General features: G+C 46.8%; 1 protein-coding gene across 1 annotated transcript in view; it reads right to left on the bottom strand.

Moving 5' to 3' along the window:
- Positions 1 to 15,274, bottom strand: part of kalrna (kalirin RhoGEF kinase a) — a 139,491-nt gene that overhangs the window by 54,561 nt on the left and 69,656 nt on the right. The window contains exons 15-25 of the mRNA XM_033986554.2: positions 13,445 to 13,636; positions 12,705 to 12,874; positions 12,086 to 12,260; positions 10,426 to 10,678; positions 9,608 to 9,774; positions 8,328 to 8,447; positions 7,094 to 7,162; positions 6,397 to 6,546; positions 5,780 to 5,929; positions 2,586 to 2,700; positions 417 to 532 (exon numbers count right to left, since the gene is read on the bottom strand). Of these exons, the coding sequence (XP_033842445.1) occupies positions 417 to 532; positions 2,586 to 2,700; positions 5,780 to 5,929; positions 6,397 to 6,546; positions 7,094 to 7,162; positions 8,328 to 8,447; positions 9,608 to 9,774; positions 10,426 to 10,678; positions 12,086 to 12,260; positions 12,705 to 12,874; positions 13,445 to 13,636 (1,677 nt within the window). The remainder of the gene's footprint in view (positions 1 to 416; positions 533 to 2,585; positions 2,701 to 5,779; positions 5,930 to 6,396; positions 6,547 to 7,093; positions 7,163 to 8,327; positions 8,448 to 9,607; positions 9,775 to 10,425; positions 10,679 to 12,085; positions 12,261 to 12,704; positions 12,875 to 13,444; positions 13,637 to 15,274) is intronic.

The raw sequence follows: 15,274 nt of genomic DNA, 5'->3' as shown, positions 1-15,274 counted from the left end.
GCACACGCTCACCTGTGGCACACGCTCACCTGTGGCACACGGGCACACGCTCACCTGTGGCACACGCTCACCTGCGGCACACGGGCACACGCTCACCTGGGGCACACGCTCACCTGCGGCACACGGGCACACGCTCACCTGGGGCACACGCTCACCTGTGGCACACGGGCACACGTTCACCTGTGGCACACGGGCACACGCTCACCTGCGGCACACGGCCACACGCTCACCTGCGGCACACGTTCACCTGTGGCACACGGGCACACGCTCACCTGCGGCACACGCTCACCTGCGGCACACGTTCACCTGCGGCACACGTTCAGCTGCGGCACACGCTCACCTGCGGCACACGGGCACACGCTCACCTGCGGCACACGCTCACCTGTGGCACACGCTCACCTGCGGCACACGCTCACCTGTTTGGCGCTGCGTTCAAACATCACAAACTGTTGGCACTGGTCCAGTCGTCGTTTCTTCAGAGTCCAGAAGTGAAGGACTCTGTTTTCTCTCTGCAGCAGCTCATTCAAAATGGCTGAAAAAAACAACAAAGGGACGTTAAATATGTCACAGAATCTGAGCGATTTAGTCAAAAAGAGTCAACGAAAAGTGTAGTATCCTTAAAAACTACATCTGTTCTGTGTGTACTGTGTGTATACTGTGTGTACTGTGTACTCTGTGTGTACTGTGTGTATACTGTGTGTACTGTGTGTATACTGTGTGTACTGTGTACTCTGTGTGTACTGTGTACTCTGTGTGTACTGTGTGTATACTGTGTGTACTGTGTACTCTGTGTGTACTGTGTACTGTGTGTACTGTGTGTATACTGTGTGTACTGTGTACTCTGTGTGTACTGTGTACTCTGTGTGTACTGTGTACTCTGTGTGTACTGTGTGTATACTGTGTGTACTGTGTACTCTGTGTGTACTGTGTACTGTGTGTACTGTGTGTATACTGTGTGTACTGTGTACTCTGTGTGTACTGTGTGTATACTGTGTGTACTGTGTACTCTGTACTGTGTGTACTGTGTGTATACTGTGTGTACTGTGTACTCTGTGTGTACTGTGTGTACTGTGTGTATACTGTGTGTACTGTGTGTGTACTGTGTGTACTGTGTACTCTGTGTACTGTGTGTACTGTGTGTACTGTGTGTACTGTGTGTATACTGTGTGTACTGTGTGTATACTGTGTGTACTGTGTACTCTGTGTATACTGTGTACTGTGTGTACTGTGTGTATACTGTGTGTACTGTGTACTCTGTGTGTACTGTGTACTGTGTGTACTATGTGTATACTGTGTGTACTGTGTGTACTCTGTGTGTACTGTGTACTCTGTGTGTACTGTGTACTGTGTGTACTGTGTACTGTGTGTATACTGTGTGTACTGTGTGTATACTGTGTGTACTGTGTGTATACTGTGTGTACTGTGTACTCTGTGTGTACTGTGTACTGTGTGTACTGTGTGTATACTGTGTGTACTGTGTGTACACTGTGTGTACTGTGTGTACACTGTGTGTACTGTGTACTCTGTGTGTACTGTGTGTACTGTGTGTATACTGTGTGTACTGTGTGTACTGTGTGTATACTGTGTGTACTGTGTACTCTGTGTATACTGTGTACTGTGTACTGCAGTCATTCAAACGGTGTTAATCACTTTATAACATTATTAGGATTAATGTATATACATTAACCCTGTAGCGTCAGATGCTCTCACAGTTGTGGACTTTCCATCGCCGTAAATCCACAATCACTTGTGCTTCATGTAAATTCAAAGGGCGTCTCAAAGCAGAGACACGAGGCTCTTTAAATATGTTACTGTCATTATGATAATCTGCCTCCGTCGTTCCTCAAAGGCGACGAATCAGAGAGAAGATGCTGCATGGATTTTCCCAGTCACTTATTTGATGTGTCAAAGAAAAAATAAGGGTGGATATGTAATAGAAGTAGTGTGAAAAAAATCAGTAAACATCCTTTACTTCCTTTAACATGATTTTTATGGCTAAAAAAATAATAAAAGTCTAGGCGAGTTTATTTATTTTATTTATTTATATATTTATTTGACAGGGACTGGTTATACTGGTCTATAGTGTGCTCAGTCCTTAAAGGGTTAAACACATTAAGGCTTTTCTGCAATGGGCTCTGCACACATCAGAACTCAGGCACACACACAGAGACACACAGACGCACACAGACACACACACACACTTTGGCATAAGTGTCTTGCCCAAGGACACAGTATGTTCTGGTGGAGCGGGGATTGGACGTAGGATTAAAAACAGCTTTATGTTTGTTTCATGTCACGAGTTGGAGAAGTTAAACTCTCACATAAAGAGCAGAGTTTTATATTTTTCTCACAGATTCTGTGCAATTTGAGTCTAAACCGAGTGATCAACTTCCTTTGACTTTATGAAGGTGTGTCTGAATACCTCCAAATGAAAGTAACTCAGTGAGTATTCTGAGTACATGTAGTCCGTTACTTCCACTCTGCAGAGAGGACATTAAAGCCCAGGTGCACACTGGGAGAACAGGTGAGTCCTGTGTGTGACTCATGTGTACTTATACAGAGTAAGTGTTGTGTTCTCGTCTCACCTTTGACCTGCTGCTCGGGCCCTCGGGCGTGGCTCGCAGCTCCAGACATGCTCACATTGTTCCTGTGGATGTACTTCAGAAACACCTCCGCATTCCTCCGAGCCAGAGTGCACGCCTGGAACACACAGAACGCACAGGTCACAGAGGTCACAGAGGTCAGAGGTCACAGGTCCATCTTCAGAGTGTTCTGGTGTGTTTTTCAGTACGTTTCAGGATTGATTTTAAACTTTTAATGTTTGTTTTTAAAGCTCTTCATGGTATTGCACCTTCATATCTTTGCGAGCTGTTAACGGCTCATACGCCCAACAGAGCTCTGGGGTCGGCAGGTCAACACCTGCTGGACGTCCCCAGAGCCAAAAGGAAACAGTGGGGTGACCGTTCATTTTCTGTGGCTGGTCCCAGACTTTGGAACTCTTTGCCCCTGGAGTTAGGCTCAGTCACTACTTTGTCTCTGTTTAAAGCCAAAGCTAAAGACTCATCTGTTCACGTTTGCCTTCAGCTAATGAATGTTTTTATTGTGTGTTGTTTTGTATATAGAATTTTTGTTGTTGTTGTTTTTACATTTTAATGCACTTCAGAGTGCTCTGGTGTGTTCTTCAGAGTGCTCTGGTGTGTTCTTCAGAGTGTTCTGGTGTGTTCTTCAGTGTGTTCTCGTGTGTTCTTCAGCGTGTTCTCGTGTGTTCTTCAGAGTGCTCTCGTGTGTTCTTCAGAGTGCTCTGGTGTGTTCTTCATAGTGTTCTGGTGTGTTCTTCAGAGTGCTCTGGTGTGTTCTTCGGAGTGTTCTGATGTGTTCTTCAGAGTGCTCTGGTGTGTTCTTCAGAGTGCTCTGGTGTGTTCTTCAGAGTGTTCTCGTGTGTTCTGGTGTGTTCTTCAGAGTGTTCTGGTGTGTTCTTCAGAGTGTTCTGGTGTGTTCTTCAGAGTGCTCTGGTGTGTTCTTCATAGTGTTCTGGTGTGTTCTTCATAGTGTTCTGGTGTGTTCTTCATAGTGTTCTGGTGTGTTCTTCAGAGTATTCTGGTGTGTTCTTCAGAGTGCTCTGGTGTGTTCTTCAGAGTGCTCTGGTGTGTTCTTCAGAGTGCTCTGGTGTGTTCTTCAGAGTGCTCTGGTGTGTTCTTCAGAGTGCTCTGGTGTGTTCTTCAGAGTGTTCTGGTGTGTTCTTCAGAGTATTCTGGTGTGTTCTTCAGAGTGTTCTCGTGTGTTCTTCAGAGTGTTCTCGTGTGTTCTTCAGAGTGTTCTCGTGTGTTCTTCAGAGTGTTCTGGTGTGTTCTTCAGAGTGTTCTGATGTGTTCTGGTGTGTTCTTCAGAGTGTTCTGGTGTGTTCTTCAGAGTGTTCTGGTGTGTTCTTCAGAGTGTTCTGGTGTGTTTTTCAGTACGTTTCAGGATTGATTTTAAACTTTTAATGTTTGTTTTTAAAGCTCTTCATGGTATTGCACCTTCATATCTTTGCGAGCTGTTAACGGCTCATACGCCCAACAGAGCTCTGGGGTCGGCAGGTCAACACCTGCTGGACGTCCCCAGAGCCAAAAGGAAACAGTGGGGTGACCGTTCATTTTCTGTGGCTGGTCCCAGACTTTGGAACTCTTTGCCCCTGGAGTTAGGCTCAGTCACTACTTTGTCTCTGTTTAAAGTCAAAGCTAAAGACTCATCTGTTCACGTTTGCCTTCAGCTAATGAATGTTTTTATTGTGTGTTGTTTTGTATATAGAATTTTTGTTGTTGTTGTTTTTACATTTTAATGCACTTCAGAGTGCTCTGGTGTGTTCTTCAGAGTGCTCTGGTGTGTTCTTCAGAGTGTTCTGGTGTGTTCTTCAGTGTGTTCTCGTGTGTTCTTCAGCGTGTTCTCGTGTGTTCTTCAGAGTGCTCTCGTGTGTTCTTCAGAGTGCTCTGGTGTGTTCTTCATAGTGTTCTGGTGTGTTCTTCATAGTGTTCTGGTGTGTTCTTCAGAGTGCTCTGGTGTGTTCTTCGGAGTGTTCTGATGTGTTCTTCAGAGTGCTCTGGTGTGTTCTTCAGAGTGCTCTGGTGTGTTCTTCAGAGTGTTCTCGTGTGTTCTGGTGTGTTCTTCAGAGTGTTCTGGTGTGTTCTTCAGAGTGTTCTGGTGTGTTCTTCAGAGTGTTCTGGTGTGTTCTTCAGAGTGCTCTGGTGTGTTCTTCATAGTGTTCTGGTGTGTTCTTCATAGTGTTCTGGTGTGTTCTTCATAGTGTTCTGGTGTGTTCTTCAGAGTATTCTGGTGTGTTCTTCAGAGTGCTCTGGTGTGTTCTTCAGAGTGCTCTGGTGTGTTCTTCAGAGTGCTCTGGTGTGTTCTTCAGAGTGCTCTGGTGTGTTCTTCAGAGTGCTCTGGTGTGTTCTTCAGAGTGTTCTGGTGTGTTCTTCAGAGTGTTCTGGTGTGTTCTTCAGAGTGTTCTGGTGTGTTCTTCAGAGTGTTCTGGTGTGTTCTTCAGAGTGTTCTGGTGTGTTCTTCAGAGTATTCTGGTGTGTTCTTCAGAGTGTTCTCGTGTGTTCTTCAGAGTGTTCTCGTGTGTTCTTCAGAGTGTTCTCGTGTGTTCTTCAGAGTGTTCTGGTGTGTTCTTCAGAGTGTTCTGATGTGTTCTGGTGTGTTCTTCAGAGTGTTCTGGTGTGTTCTTCAGAGTGTTCTGGTGTGTTCTTCAGAGTGCTCTGGTGTGTTCTTCAGAGTGCTCTGGTGTGTTCTTCATAGTGCTCTGGTGTGTTCTTCAGAGTGCTCTGGTGTATTCTTCATAGTGTTCTGGTGTGTTCTTCAGAGTGTTCTGGTGTGTTCTTCAGTGTGTTCTGGTGTGTTCTTCAGAGTATTCTGGTGTGTTCTTCAGAGTGTTCTGGTGTGTTCTTCAGAGTGTTCTGGTGTGTTTTTCAGTGTGTTCTGATGTGTTCTGATGTGTGCTCTGGTGTGTTCTTCAGAGTGTTCTGGTGTGTTCTTCAGAGTGCTCTGGTGTGTTCTTCAGAGTGTTCTGGTGTGTTCTTCAGTGTGTTCTTCAGATTGTTCTGATGTGTTCTTCAGAGTGCTCTGGTGTGTTCTTCAGAGTGTTCTCGTGTGTTCTTCAGAGTGTTCTGGTGTGTTCTTCAGAGTGCTCTGGTGTGTTCTTCAGAGTGTTCTGGTGTGTTCTTCAGTGTGTTCTTCAGAGTGTTCTGGTGTGTTCTTCAGAGTGCTCTGATGTGTTCTTCAGAGTGCTCTGGTGTGACCTCACCTTGAGAAACGCCTCTTTCTGCTCCAGGTGTTTGCTGATCAGGGGGAGGAGATGGTCCGTCTCTGCTGTAGCTCCAATCTTCTCGTGAGTGGCACACCAGTCCTCATCACGACGATATTCCTGTTCCAAACTTTCGAGCACACTGCAAACCTGAACACAGACGAGTCAGACGCTCACAGGTTGAATCACAGTCTTCAGTTATGCTATAATTTAATTTGACAGAAACCTGTGTTACTCTACAGGATATTAGAGCAGAAGAAAAGTGTATTTCTGTAAATTTGGAAAAAAGAGTGAAGATCATAGACTGTAAAGAAGTGACCAAGACTCACGCAAAAACATTATTTACTTTTTAATATTTAGTTGCATTTTTCTATGATTAGTATATGGTATATTTTGTTGAGGGGACCTGTCAGATGCAGTAGTTTTTGCTCAGATTCTTGTGAAGAAAACTGAAGTAGAACTACATGTATTTTTTGCTTGTGTGGATTATTATTATTATTATTATTATTATTATTATTATGTCTGAGCATTGTACCAGTTTTTGTTTCATGTGGACAGGCCAAAATGAACCACAAAGGCGTCCTCGGTGTCAGGGGTCCTCATTAAACGTGACAAACCTGCTCTGACGTCTTGTAAAACGCCACAGACGCATTGACCAGTTTGAGGCGGTCCTCCATCTTCAGCATCAGCTGCTGCCAGTGCACCGCCACTTTCTCTGCACAGTTTCTGATGCCCTCGGGATCGTAGTGTCCGGCCTGGAGCATCATCTGCAGGACAAGAAAAGGTGAGCCGCAGAACACTATAGAACACATGACAGAACACTAAAGAACAGACAACAGAACACAGCAGAACAGACTACAGAACAGACAACAAAACACACAAGAGAATAGACAACAGAACACTAAAGAACAGACAACTGAACACAGCAGAACAGACTACAGAACACATGACAGAACACTAAAGAACAGACAACTGAACACAGCAGAACAGACTACAGAACAGACAACAAAACAACAAAAAGGTGAGCCACAGAACACGACAGAACACACGACAGAACACTAAAGAACACACAACAGAACACACTGCAGAACAGACTACAGAACAGACAACAAAACAACAAAAAGGTGAGCCGCAGAACACGACAGAACACACGGCAGAACACTAAAGAACAGACTACAAAACACACAACAAAACAACAAAAGGTGAGCCGCAGAACACTATAGAACAAACTACAGAACACACTACAGAACACACGACAGAACACACGACAGAACACTAAAGAACACACAACAGAACACACTGCAGGTTCTTTACCTCTGCTTTCTGCTGGACCTGCAGGGCACTTTGATGAGTCTTTTGAAGAGAATTGGCGTGAAACAAAGACTGAGGGAGAAATGAGAACATAAAAACAAATGGCATGAACATCACATTTAATCAGACAAATACAGTGAACATGAATGATTATACAAATAATAATAATAATAATAATTTTTATTATTATTATTATTATTATTATTATGTGAAACTGTAATTAAAGTGCAGGTCATCAGGGGTTATTTATTCTGTTTCACTTCTTTATTTCTTCACTTTTTGGGTCAGAGTTTGTTTCACTGTTTCAGATAAAACTCAGTGACGTGGAGCCAGTCGGATAAATAGACTCATGTTTGTCCAGAGCTAAAGTCTGAAGAGTCTGAGACAGGACACACGACTGGACTTAGCTGGACACGATTCGACTCGACTGGACTCAGGCCAAGGTGAACTGGACCAGAACCAGAGCCGGAACCAGAGCCGGGACCAGAGCCAGGACCAGAGCCGGGACCAGAGCCAGAGCCGGGACCAGAGCCGGGACCAGAGCCGGGACCGGGACCAGAGCCAGAGCCAGAGCCAGGACCAGAGCCGGGACCGGGACCAGAGCCAGGACCAGGACCAGACCCGGGACCAGAGCCGGGACCAGAGCTGGGACCAGAGCCGGGACCGGGACCAGAGTCAGGACAAGACCCGGGAGCAGGGCCGGAGCCGGGACCAGAGCCGGAACCAGAGTCGGGACCAGAGTCGGGACCAGAGCCGGGACCAGAGCCGGGACCAGGACCAGAGCCAGGACCAGAGCCAGGACCAGGACCAGACCCGGGACCAGAGCCGGGACCGGGACCAGAGCCAGAGCCGGGACCAGAGCCGTGACCAGAGCTGGGTCCAAGCGTGTGTGTGGTAGAATATGACTGATCAGATTTACTCGAGTGATTACACACACTGAACATTTAAAAGACCAACTGTCTCTGGATCCTGTTTTCCAGTTTGTTCTGGTTTGGATCTTGTTTTCCAGTTTGTTGTTTACAGATTTTTACAGGATCATAAAACGAAACAGTCCACTTTTGTGCAGACTGTGTGTGACCCACAGAGATGACGCTACATCTGCATCTTTTCAAACTCAAAACAATGAGATATAATTACGGACGTGCTCTAGAGTGCGACGTGTGCGACACCCATCTGCTGCTATTCAGACTCAAATCATTAATGGAGTGTGTTTGGAGCAGGACTGGGCCTTATGTACCTCTATGGCCATCTGGAACTGCTCGTGCTCCCGCTGCAGCTGCTCCGCCTCAGACAACGAGCTGGCGTTCACCATACTGGCATTCAGCATGGACTCCCCATTACGGATCCAGCCCAGCACCTAATCCAACGGAACATACAAGAAAGTGAGAGTGAGACCAGAGAGTGAGACCAGAGAGTGAGACCAGAGAGAGAGAGACCAGAGAGTGAGACCAGAGAGACCAGAGAGAGAGACCAGAGAGAGAGACCAGAGAGTGAGACCAGAGAGAGAGACCAGAGAGTGAGACCAGAGAGAGAGACCAGAGAGAGAAAACAGAGAGTGAGACCAGAGAGTGAGACAAGAGAGTGAGACCAGAGAGTTAGAACAGAGACAGAGACCAGAGAGTGAGACCAGAGAGAGAGACCAGAGAGAGAGAACAGAGAGTGAGACCAGAGAGAGAGACCAGAGAGAGAAAACAGAGAGTGAGACCAGAGAGTGAGACCAGAGAGTGAGACCAGAGAGTGAGACCAGAGAGTGAGACCAGAGAGTGAGACCAGAGAGTGAGAACAGAGAGTCAAACACCATCATCTGCAGGCCAGGCCCAGGACTAGAAATAAAACTGTATAAATAAAAAGACCAGAAGAGCCAAACTAGGACTTAACTTGGACTAAACCTCGAATGAGCCAGAGTAAAAGAACAACGTCATACTGGAAAACGATTAACAGTCTTTAAAGATTTCTTTAAAGATTAATTTAATGATTATGTTAATATTTTAATATTTAAATAATACAGAATGTTATGCTGTAATAATGAACCCTATGGTTGAACTGCCACGTCCAAAAAACAAAAAACAAACAGCATTTGGACTAAAACATAAGGTTGAAGCTCTGATTCTGTGTGGCTGCGCGGCCCTGTTGGTCTCATTAATAATTTAGTTTTCTCCATCTCAAGCTGGAGTCTGCTTCCTGTTTCAGCTCTCAGCACTTTTATATTCACAGCTGCTTCTTAAAAAAGAGGCAGAACACATATTTGCCCCATCAGAACCAGACAGGCAGAACCAGACTGGCAGGACCACACCTGCAGGACCAGGTCAGCAGAGCGGGTGTTGACATTCTTCCATGAGAGACTCCCCAAAATCCACTTTCTTTGTTTCTACTGACGTCCAGCCGAGATGTGTCACTGATCAGTTTTAGAAAGGAGCCGGTTCCTGGTTCAAAACCAGATCATGCGATGCCCTGAGTTTAATGTCCTCTTCCTCACTCACGGGCTTTTTAAACAGCACATACAAATTCCAAATGTACCTGTTTGACTTCGGCCTGTAGGTGGCGCAGTTGTAAGCTCTGCTCCAGCCTCGTGTGACTGTGTTGAGCGCTGAGATCCACCTCCTGCTGTTTCTCATGAAGAAACTCCAGCAGCTCCTGCACCTGAGCAGCCAAGTCCATGTCCTTCTCTGCAGTCAGCTCAATCCCTGAAACAAAAACATGTTTCATCCCTCGTGAAACAAGATGATAAATGAAAAAAACAAAGAGATGATAAACACATAGTACAGTGATGTTGTCTGATGTGGAGGTCAAAGTTTATATGGTCAGTGGTCACATGTTTATACAGCGCTTTACATCACTCACACATTCACACACCAGTGCACACAGACACTGGGGGCGAGGGGGTGAAGTGTCTTGCTCAAGGACACAACAACAGCATTCATCTGTGGGAGCTGGAATCACACCCCCAACTCGGGATTCGAAAAGCCAAGCTTCAGATCAGAGGTCAAACTCTCCTGCTGCTCTGACATTTGAGTGCAGAAACTTTGTCCTTGTGCCATTGTCATAAAAAGGCACAAAAGTAAACGGCTTTTAAGTTTTCAATTAAAATAACACTGAGAATAAAACATAAATTTCCTTCAAGATTTTAACATTTACTTCTACTGTAGCAATACTGAAGTTCCACAGCAGGGGGCAGACTAACCACAGCCTAGAGGGCCTCAGTCTGTGGAAAACACTGAAAACATCTACTTTCTCCAGGTTATATTTTTCAGTTCATTTGTTTGGCTGGATTTGCCTTAAAAATACCCCCATGATTACACGCCGATGACATCACATGTGCAGGGCGTGTGTTTCACCTGAAGCCTGGACCTCCATGATGTACTGGTGCAGGTCCTGGCCTTGTTGCATCACTTCGTACGTCATGTTGTTCATCGCGGTCTTTCTTTCCGCGTGTCGTTTGAGCCTCTGTTCGGCCAGAGCGATGTCCTCCGAGCTGCCAGAGGAGGCGCTGCTCCCCCCACTGCTGCTCCCACTGCCCCCCCCGGAGCGACCCCCGTCACTCAGCTGCCGTGACAGGTCCTCGTTCCAGGCGTCCAGCTCCGAAGTCACCTGAAAAATGGTCAAAGGTCACATTTTTATATAGAGCTGATCAACACACACTCAGAGATACACACACACACAGAGATACACACACAGAGATACACACACACACAGAAACACACAGACACATGGACACACAAGCACTCTCACACACATGTCTGAGGGTGAGTCCAAACGTCTGACCGGTCATGTTTTTGACCAGGCCCTTTTTCACTTTTTCTGAATGTAACTTCTGTGATGTTTTTATCTGAATATGTGACGTTACAGACGACGGACGTAAAACCTCGGACAGAAAAGTTCTCAGGATCATCACTGATGTAAACTTCAGCGGAATGAAGCTCTGTGTTTACAACGTCCTCACGTCTACAGTGTCCTCACGTCTACAGTGTCCTCACCTCTACAACGTCCTCACGTCTACAGTGTCCTCACCTCTACAGTGTCCTCACGTCTACAGTGTCCTCACCTCTACAGTGTCCTCACGTCTACAGTGTCCTCACCTCTACAGTGTCCTCACCTCTACAGTGTCCTCACCTCTACAGTGTCCTCACGTCTACAGTGTCCTCACCTCTACAGTGTCCTCACCTCTACAGTGTCCTCACGTCTACAGTGTCCTCACCTCTACAGTGTCCTCACCTCTACAGCGTCCTCACCTCTACAGCGTCCTCACGTCTACAGCGTCCTCACGTCTACAGTGTCCTCACCTCTACAGTGTCCTCATCTCTACAGTGTCCTCATCTCTACAGTGTCCTCACCTCTACAGTGTCCTCACGTCTACAGTGTCCTCACCTCTACAGTGTCCTCACGTCTACAGTGTCCTCACCTCTACAGTGTCCTCACGTCTACAGTGTCCTCATCTCTACAGTGTCCTCACGTCTACAGTGTCCTCACCTCTACAGTGTCCTCACCTCTACAGTGTCCTCACCTCTACAGTGTCCTCACCTCTACAGTGCACTGCTCACCTCTACAGTGTCCTCACCTCTACAGTGTCCTCACCTCTACAGTGTCCTCACGTCTACAGTGTCCTCACCTCTACAGTGTCCTCACCTCTACAGTGTCCTCACCTCTACAGCGTCCTCACCTCTACAGCGTCCTCACGTCTACAGTGTCCTCACCTCTACAGTGTCCTCACCTCTACAGTGTCCTCATCTCTACAGTGTCCTCATCTCTACAGTGTCCTCACCTCTACAGTGTCCTCACCTCTACAGTGTCCTCACGTCTACAGCGTCCTCACCTCTACAGCGTCCTCACCTCTACAGCGTCCTCACCTCTACAGCGTCCTCACGTCTAGTGTCCTCACGTCTACAGTGTCCTCACGTCTACAGTGTCCTCACGTCTACAGTGTCCTCACCTCTACAGTGTCCTCACCTCTATAGTGTCCTCACCTCTATAGTGTCCTCACCTCTATAGTGTCCTCACCTCTATAGTGTACTGCTCAAAGATGCGCAGTTGTAGGAAGATGTCCAGTTTGATTTTGCGCTCGTGGAAGAGCTCCTCCATCTGACCCTGGGCCTCGTCCAGCTGCTGCAGCACCCCCTGGATGTGTGCAATGGAACTGCAGTGCGGTGTTTTGTTGGTGGACATGGCGGCGTCTCTGTGCAGAAAGACACAGAGGGAGATATAACACCAGGTCCCACTCCTGCAGAGGTGTTTGATCAGACAGAGGAGTCTAAGACTGTACTGTACTTCACTTAAAACAATATAGACCAGTGGATCTGAAACAGTTTCTAAGCGGTTCTTAGGTTCTAAAGCAGGTTTAAAACAGGATGATTCCAGGTCTAAAGTTCAGTTAAATGTGATTACATAATTGTTTTACTTGCTCCAAACCTGGGCCAACCCAACGGAGACAAAATGTGGATTAACCTGAGTCTAAACTCAGAGGAAAACGAGCACCACCTGAAGGAGCCTGTGTCCCACAGAGAACAGAATTAAAGATCTGATCATCTGGACCATGTCACCTGAGCTCCTCCCCCTCTTTGATGATGACATTACCTGAGCTGCTGTATTAGCTCCTCCCCCTCTTTGATGATGACATTACCTGAGCTGCTGTATTAGCTCCTCCCCCTCTTTGATGACATTGAGCGTGGCCTCCAGCGTGGCCGTCTGCTGCTGCTGAAACTGTTGGATCAGAGTCTGAACCGAGTCGACAGAGTCACAGGTCACATCGTCCAAGAGCTGCTTCTGTAGCTCCTCCATCCACGACCACAACTGCACAGAAAGAAAACACACTATTAAACAACAAACAAATAAACAAACAAACAAACAAAACACACTATTAAACAACAAACAAATAAACAAACAAACAAAACACACTATTAAACAACAAATAAACAAAGAAAACACACTATTAACACACTATTGGGTTGTGTGCGTCTCACCTCTTTGGTGTGTGTGTGTTGTGTGCGTCTCACCTCTTTGGTGTGTGTGTGTTGTGTGCGTCTCACCTCTTTGGTGTGTGTGTTGTGTGCGTCTCACCTCTTTGGTGTGTGTATGTTGTGTGCGTCTCACCTCTTTGGTGTGTGTGTTGTGTGCGTCTCACCTCTTTGGTGTGTGTGTTGTGTGCGTCTCACCTCTTTGGTGTGTGTGTTGTGTGCGTCTCACCTCTTTGGTGTGTGTGTAGTGTGTGTCTCACCTCTTTGGTGTGTGTGTGTGTTGTGTGCGTCTCACCTCTTTGGTGTGTGTGTGTGTGTGTGTTGTGTGCGTCTCACCACTTTGGTGTGTGTGTGTGTTGTGTGCGTCTCACCTCTTTGGTGTGTGTGTGTGTTGTGTGCGTCTCACCTCTTTGGTGTGTGTGTGGAACGACACAGACATATCGAGCAGGAGTTTCCGGTGCTCGACTCTTCGGACAAAGTCCTGGATTCGGACTTCGAGGTGTCGTGCCGCCTTATAGATCTCCTCAGGGTCACACTCTCCGGTCTGAGCGAGCTGCTCCGCCGCCTCCAGCAGTTTGTCTGCGTTTGTGTACGTGTTCTACAAGAAAACACCACAATCACACGACAATCACAGCTACACACGTGGAATATACACAAAAATATATACACATGTGCACAGACCATAGACTGTAGAGTGTACATGTGCACAGACCACAGACTGTAGAGTGTACATGTGCACAGGCCACAGACTGTAGAGTGTACATGTGCACAGACCATAGACTGTAGAGTGTACATGTGCACAGACCATAGACTGTAGAGTGTACATGTGCACAGGCCACAGACTGTAGAGTGTACATGTGCACAGACCATAGACTGTAGAGTGTACATGTGCACAGGCCACAGACTGTAGAGTGTACATGTGCACAGACCATAGACTGTAGAGTGTACATGTGCACAGACCACAGACTGTAGAGTGTGCACAGACCATAGACTGTAGAGTGTACATGTGCACAGACCATAGACTGTAGAGTGTACATGTGCACAGGCCATAGACTGTAGAGTGTGCATGTGCACAGACCATAGACTGTAGAGTGTACATGTGCACAGACCATAGACTGTAGAGTGTACATGTGCACAGGCCATAGACTGTAGAGTGTACATGTGCACATAGACTGTAGAGTGTACATGTGCACGGGCTATAGACTGTAGAGTGTATATGTGCACAGACCATAGACTGTAGAGTGTACATGTGCACGGGCTATAGACTGTAGAGTGTACATGTGCACAGACCATAGACTGTAGAGTGTACATGTGCACATAGACTGTAGAGTGTACATGTGCACAGGCCATAGACTGTAGAGTGTACATGTGCATGGGCCATAGACTGTAGAGGGTACATGTGCACGGACCATAGACTGTAGAGTGTACATGTGCACAGGCCATAGACTGTAGTGTGTACATGTGCACGGGCTATAGACTGTAGAGTGTACATGTGCACAGGCCACAGACTGTAGAGTGTACATGTGCACGGGCCATAGACTGTAGAGTGTACATGTGCACAGACCATAGACTGTAGAGTGTACATGTGCACAGGCCATAGACTGTAGTGTGTACATGTGCACGGGCTATAGACTGTAGAGTGTACATGTGCACAGGCCACAGACTGCAGAGTGTACATGTGCACAGGCCATAGACTGTAGAGTGTACATGTGCACAGACCATAGACTGTAGAGTGTACATGTGCACAGACCACAGACTGTAGAGTGTACATGTGCACGGGCCATAGACTGTAGAGTGTACATGTGCACAGACCACAGACTGTAGAGTGTACATGTGCACGGGCCATAGACTGTAGAGTGTACATGTGCACATAGACTGTAGAGTGTACATGTGCACAGACCATAGACTGTAGAGTGTACATGTGCACGGGCTATAGACTGTAGAGTGTACATGTGCACAGGCCATAGACTGTAGAGTGTACATGTGCACGGACCATAGACTGTAGAGTGTACATGTGCACATAGACTGTAGAGTGTACATGTGCACGGGCCATAGACTGTAGAGTGTACATGTGCACATAGACTGTAGAGTGTACATGTGCACAGGCCATAGACTGTAGAGTGTGCACAGACCACAGACTGTAGAGTGTACATGTGCACGGGCCATAGACTGTAGAGTGTACATGTGCACGGGCCATAGACTGTAGAGTGTACATGTGCACGGGCCATAGACTGTA

This window comes from Periophthalmus magnuspinnatus, chromosome 21, assembly GCF_009829125.3.
Source record: "Periophthalmus magnuspinnatus isolate fPerMag1 chromosome 21, fPerMag1.2.pri, whole genome shotgun sequence".
In the NCBI taxonomy this organism is placed as follows: Eukaryota; Metazoa; Chordata; class Actinopteri; order Gobiiformes; family Gobiidae; genus Periophthalmus; species Periophthalmus magnuspinnatus.
This window is presented reverse-complemented; position numbering and strand designations above follow the sequence as displayed.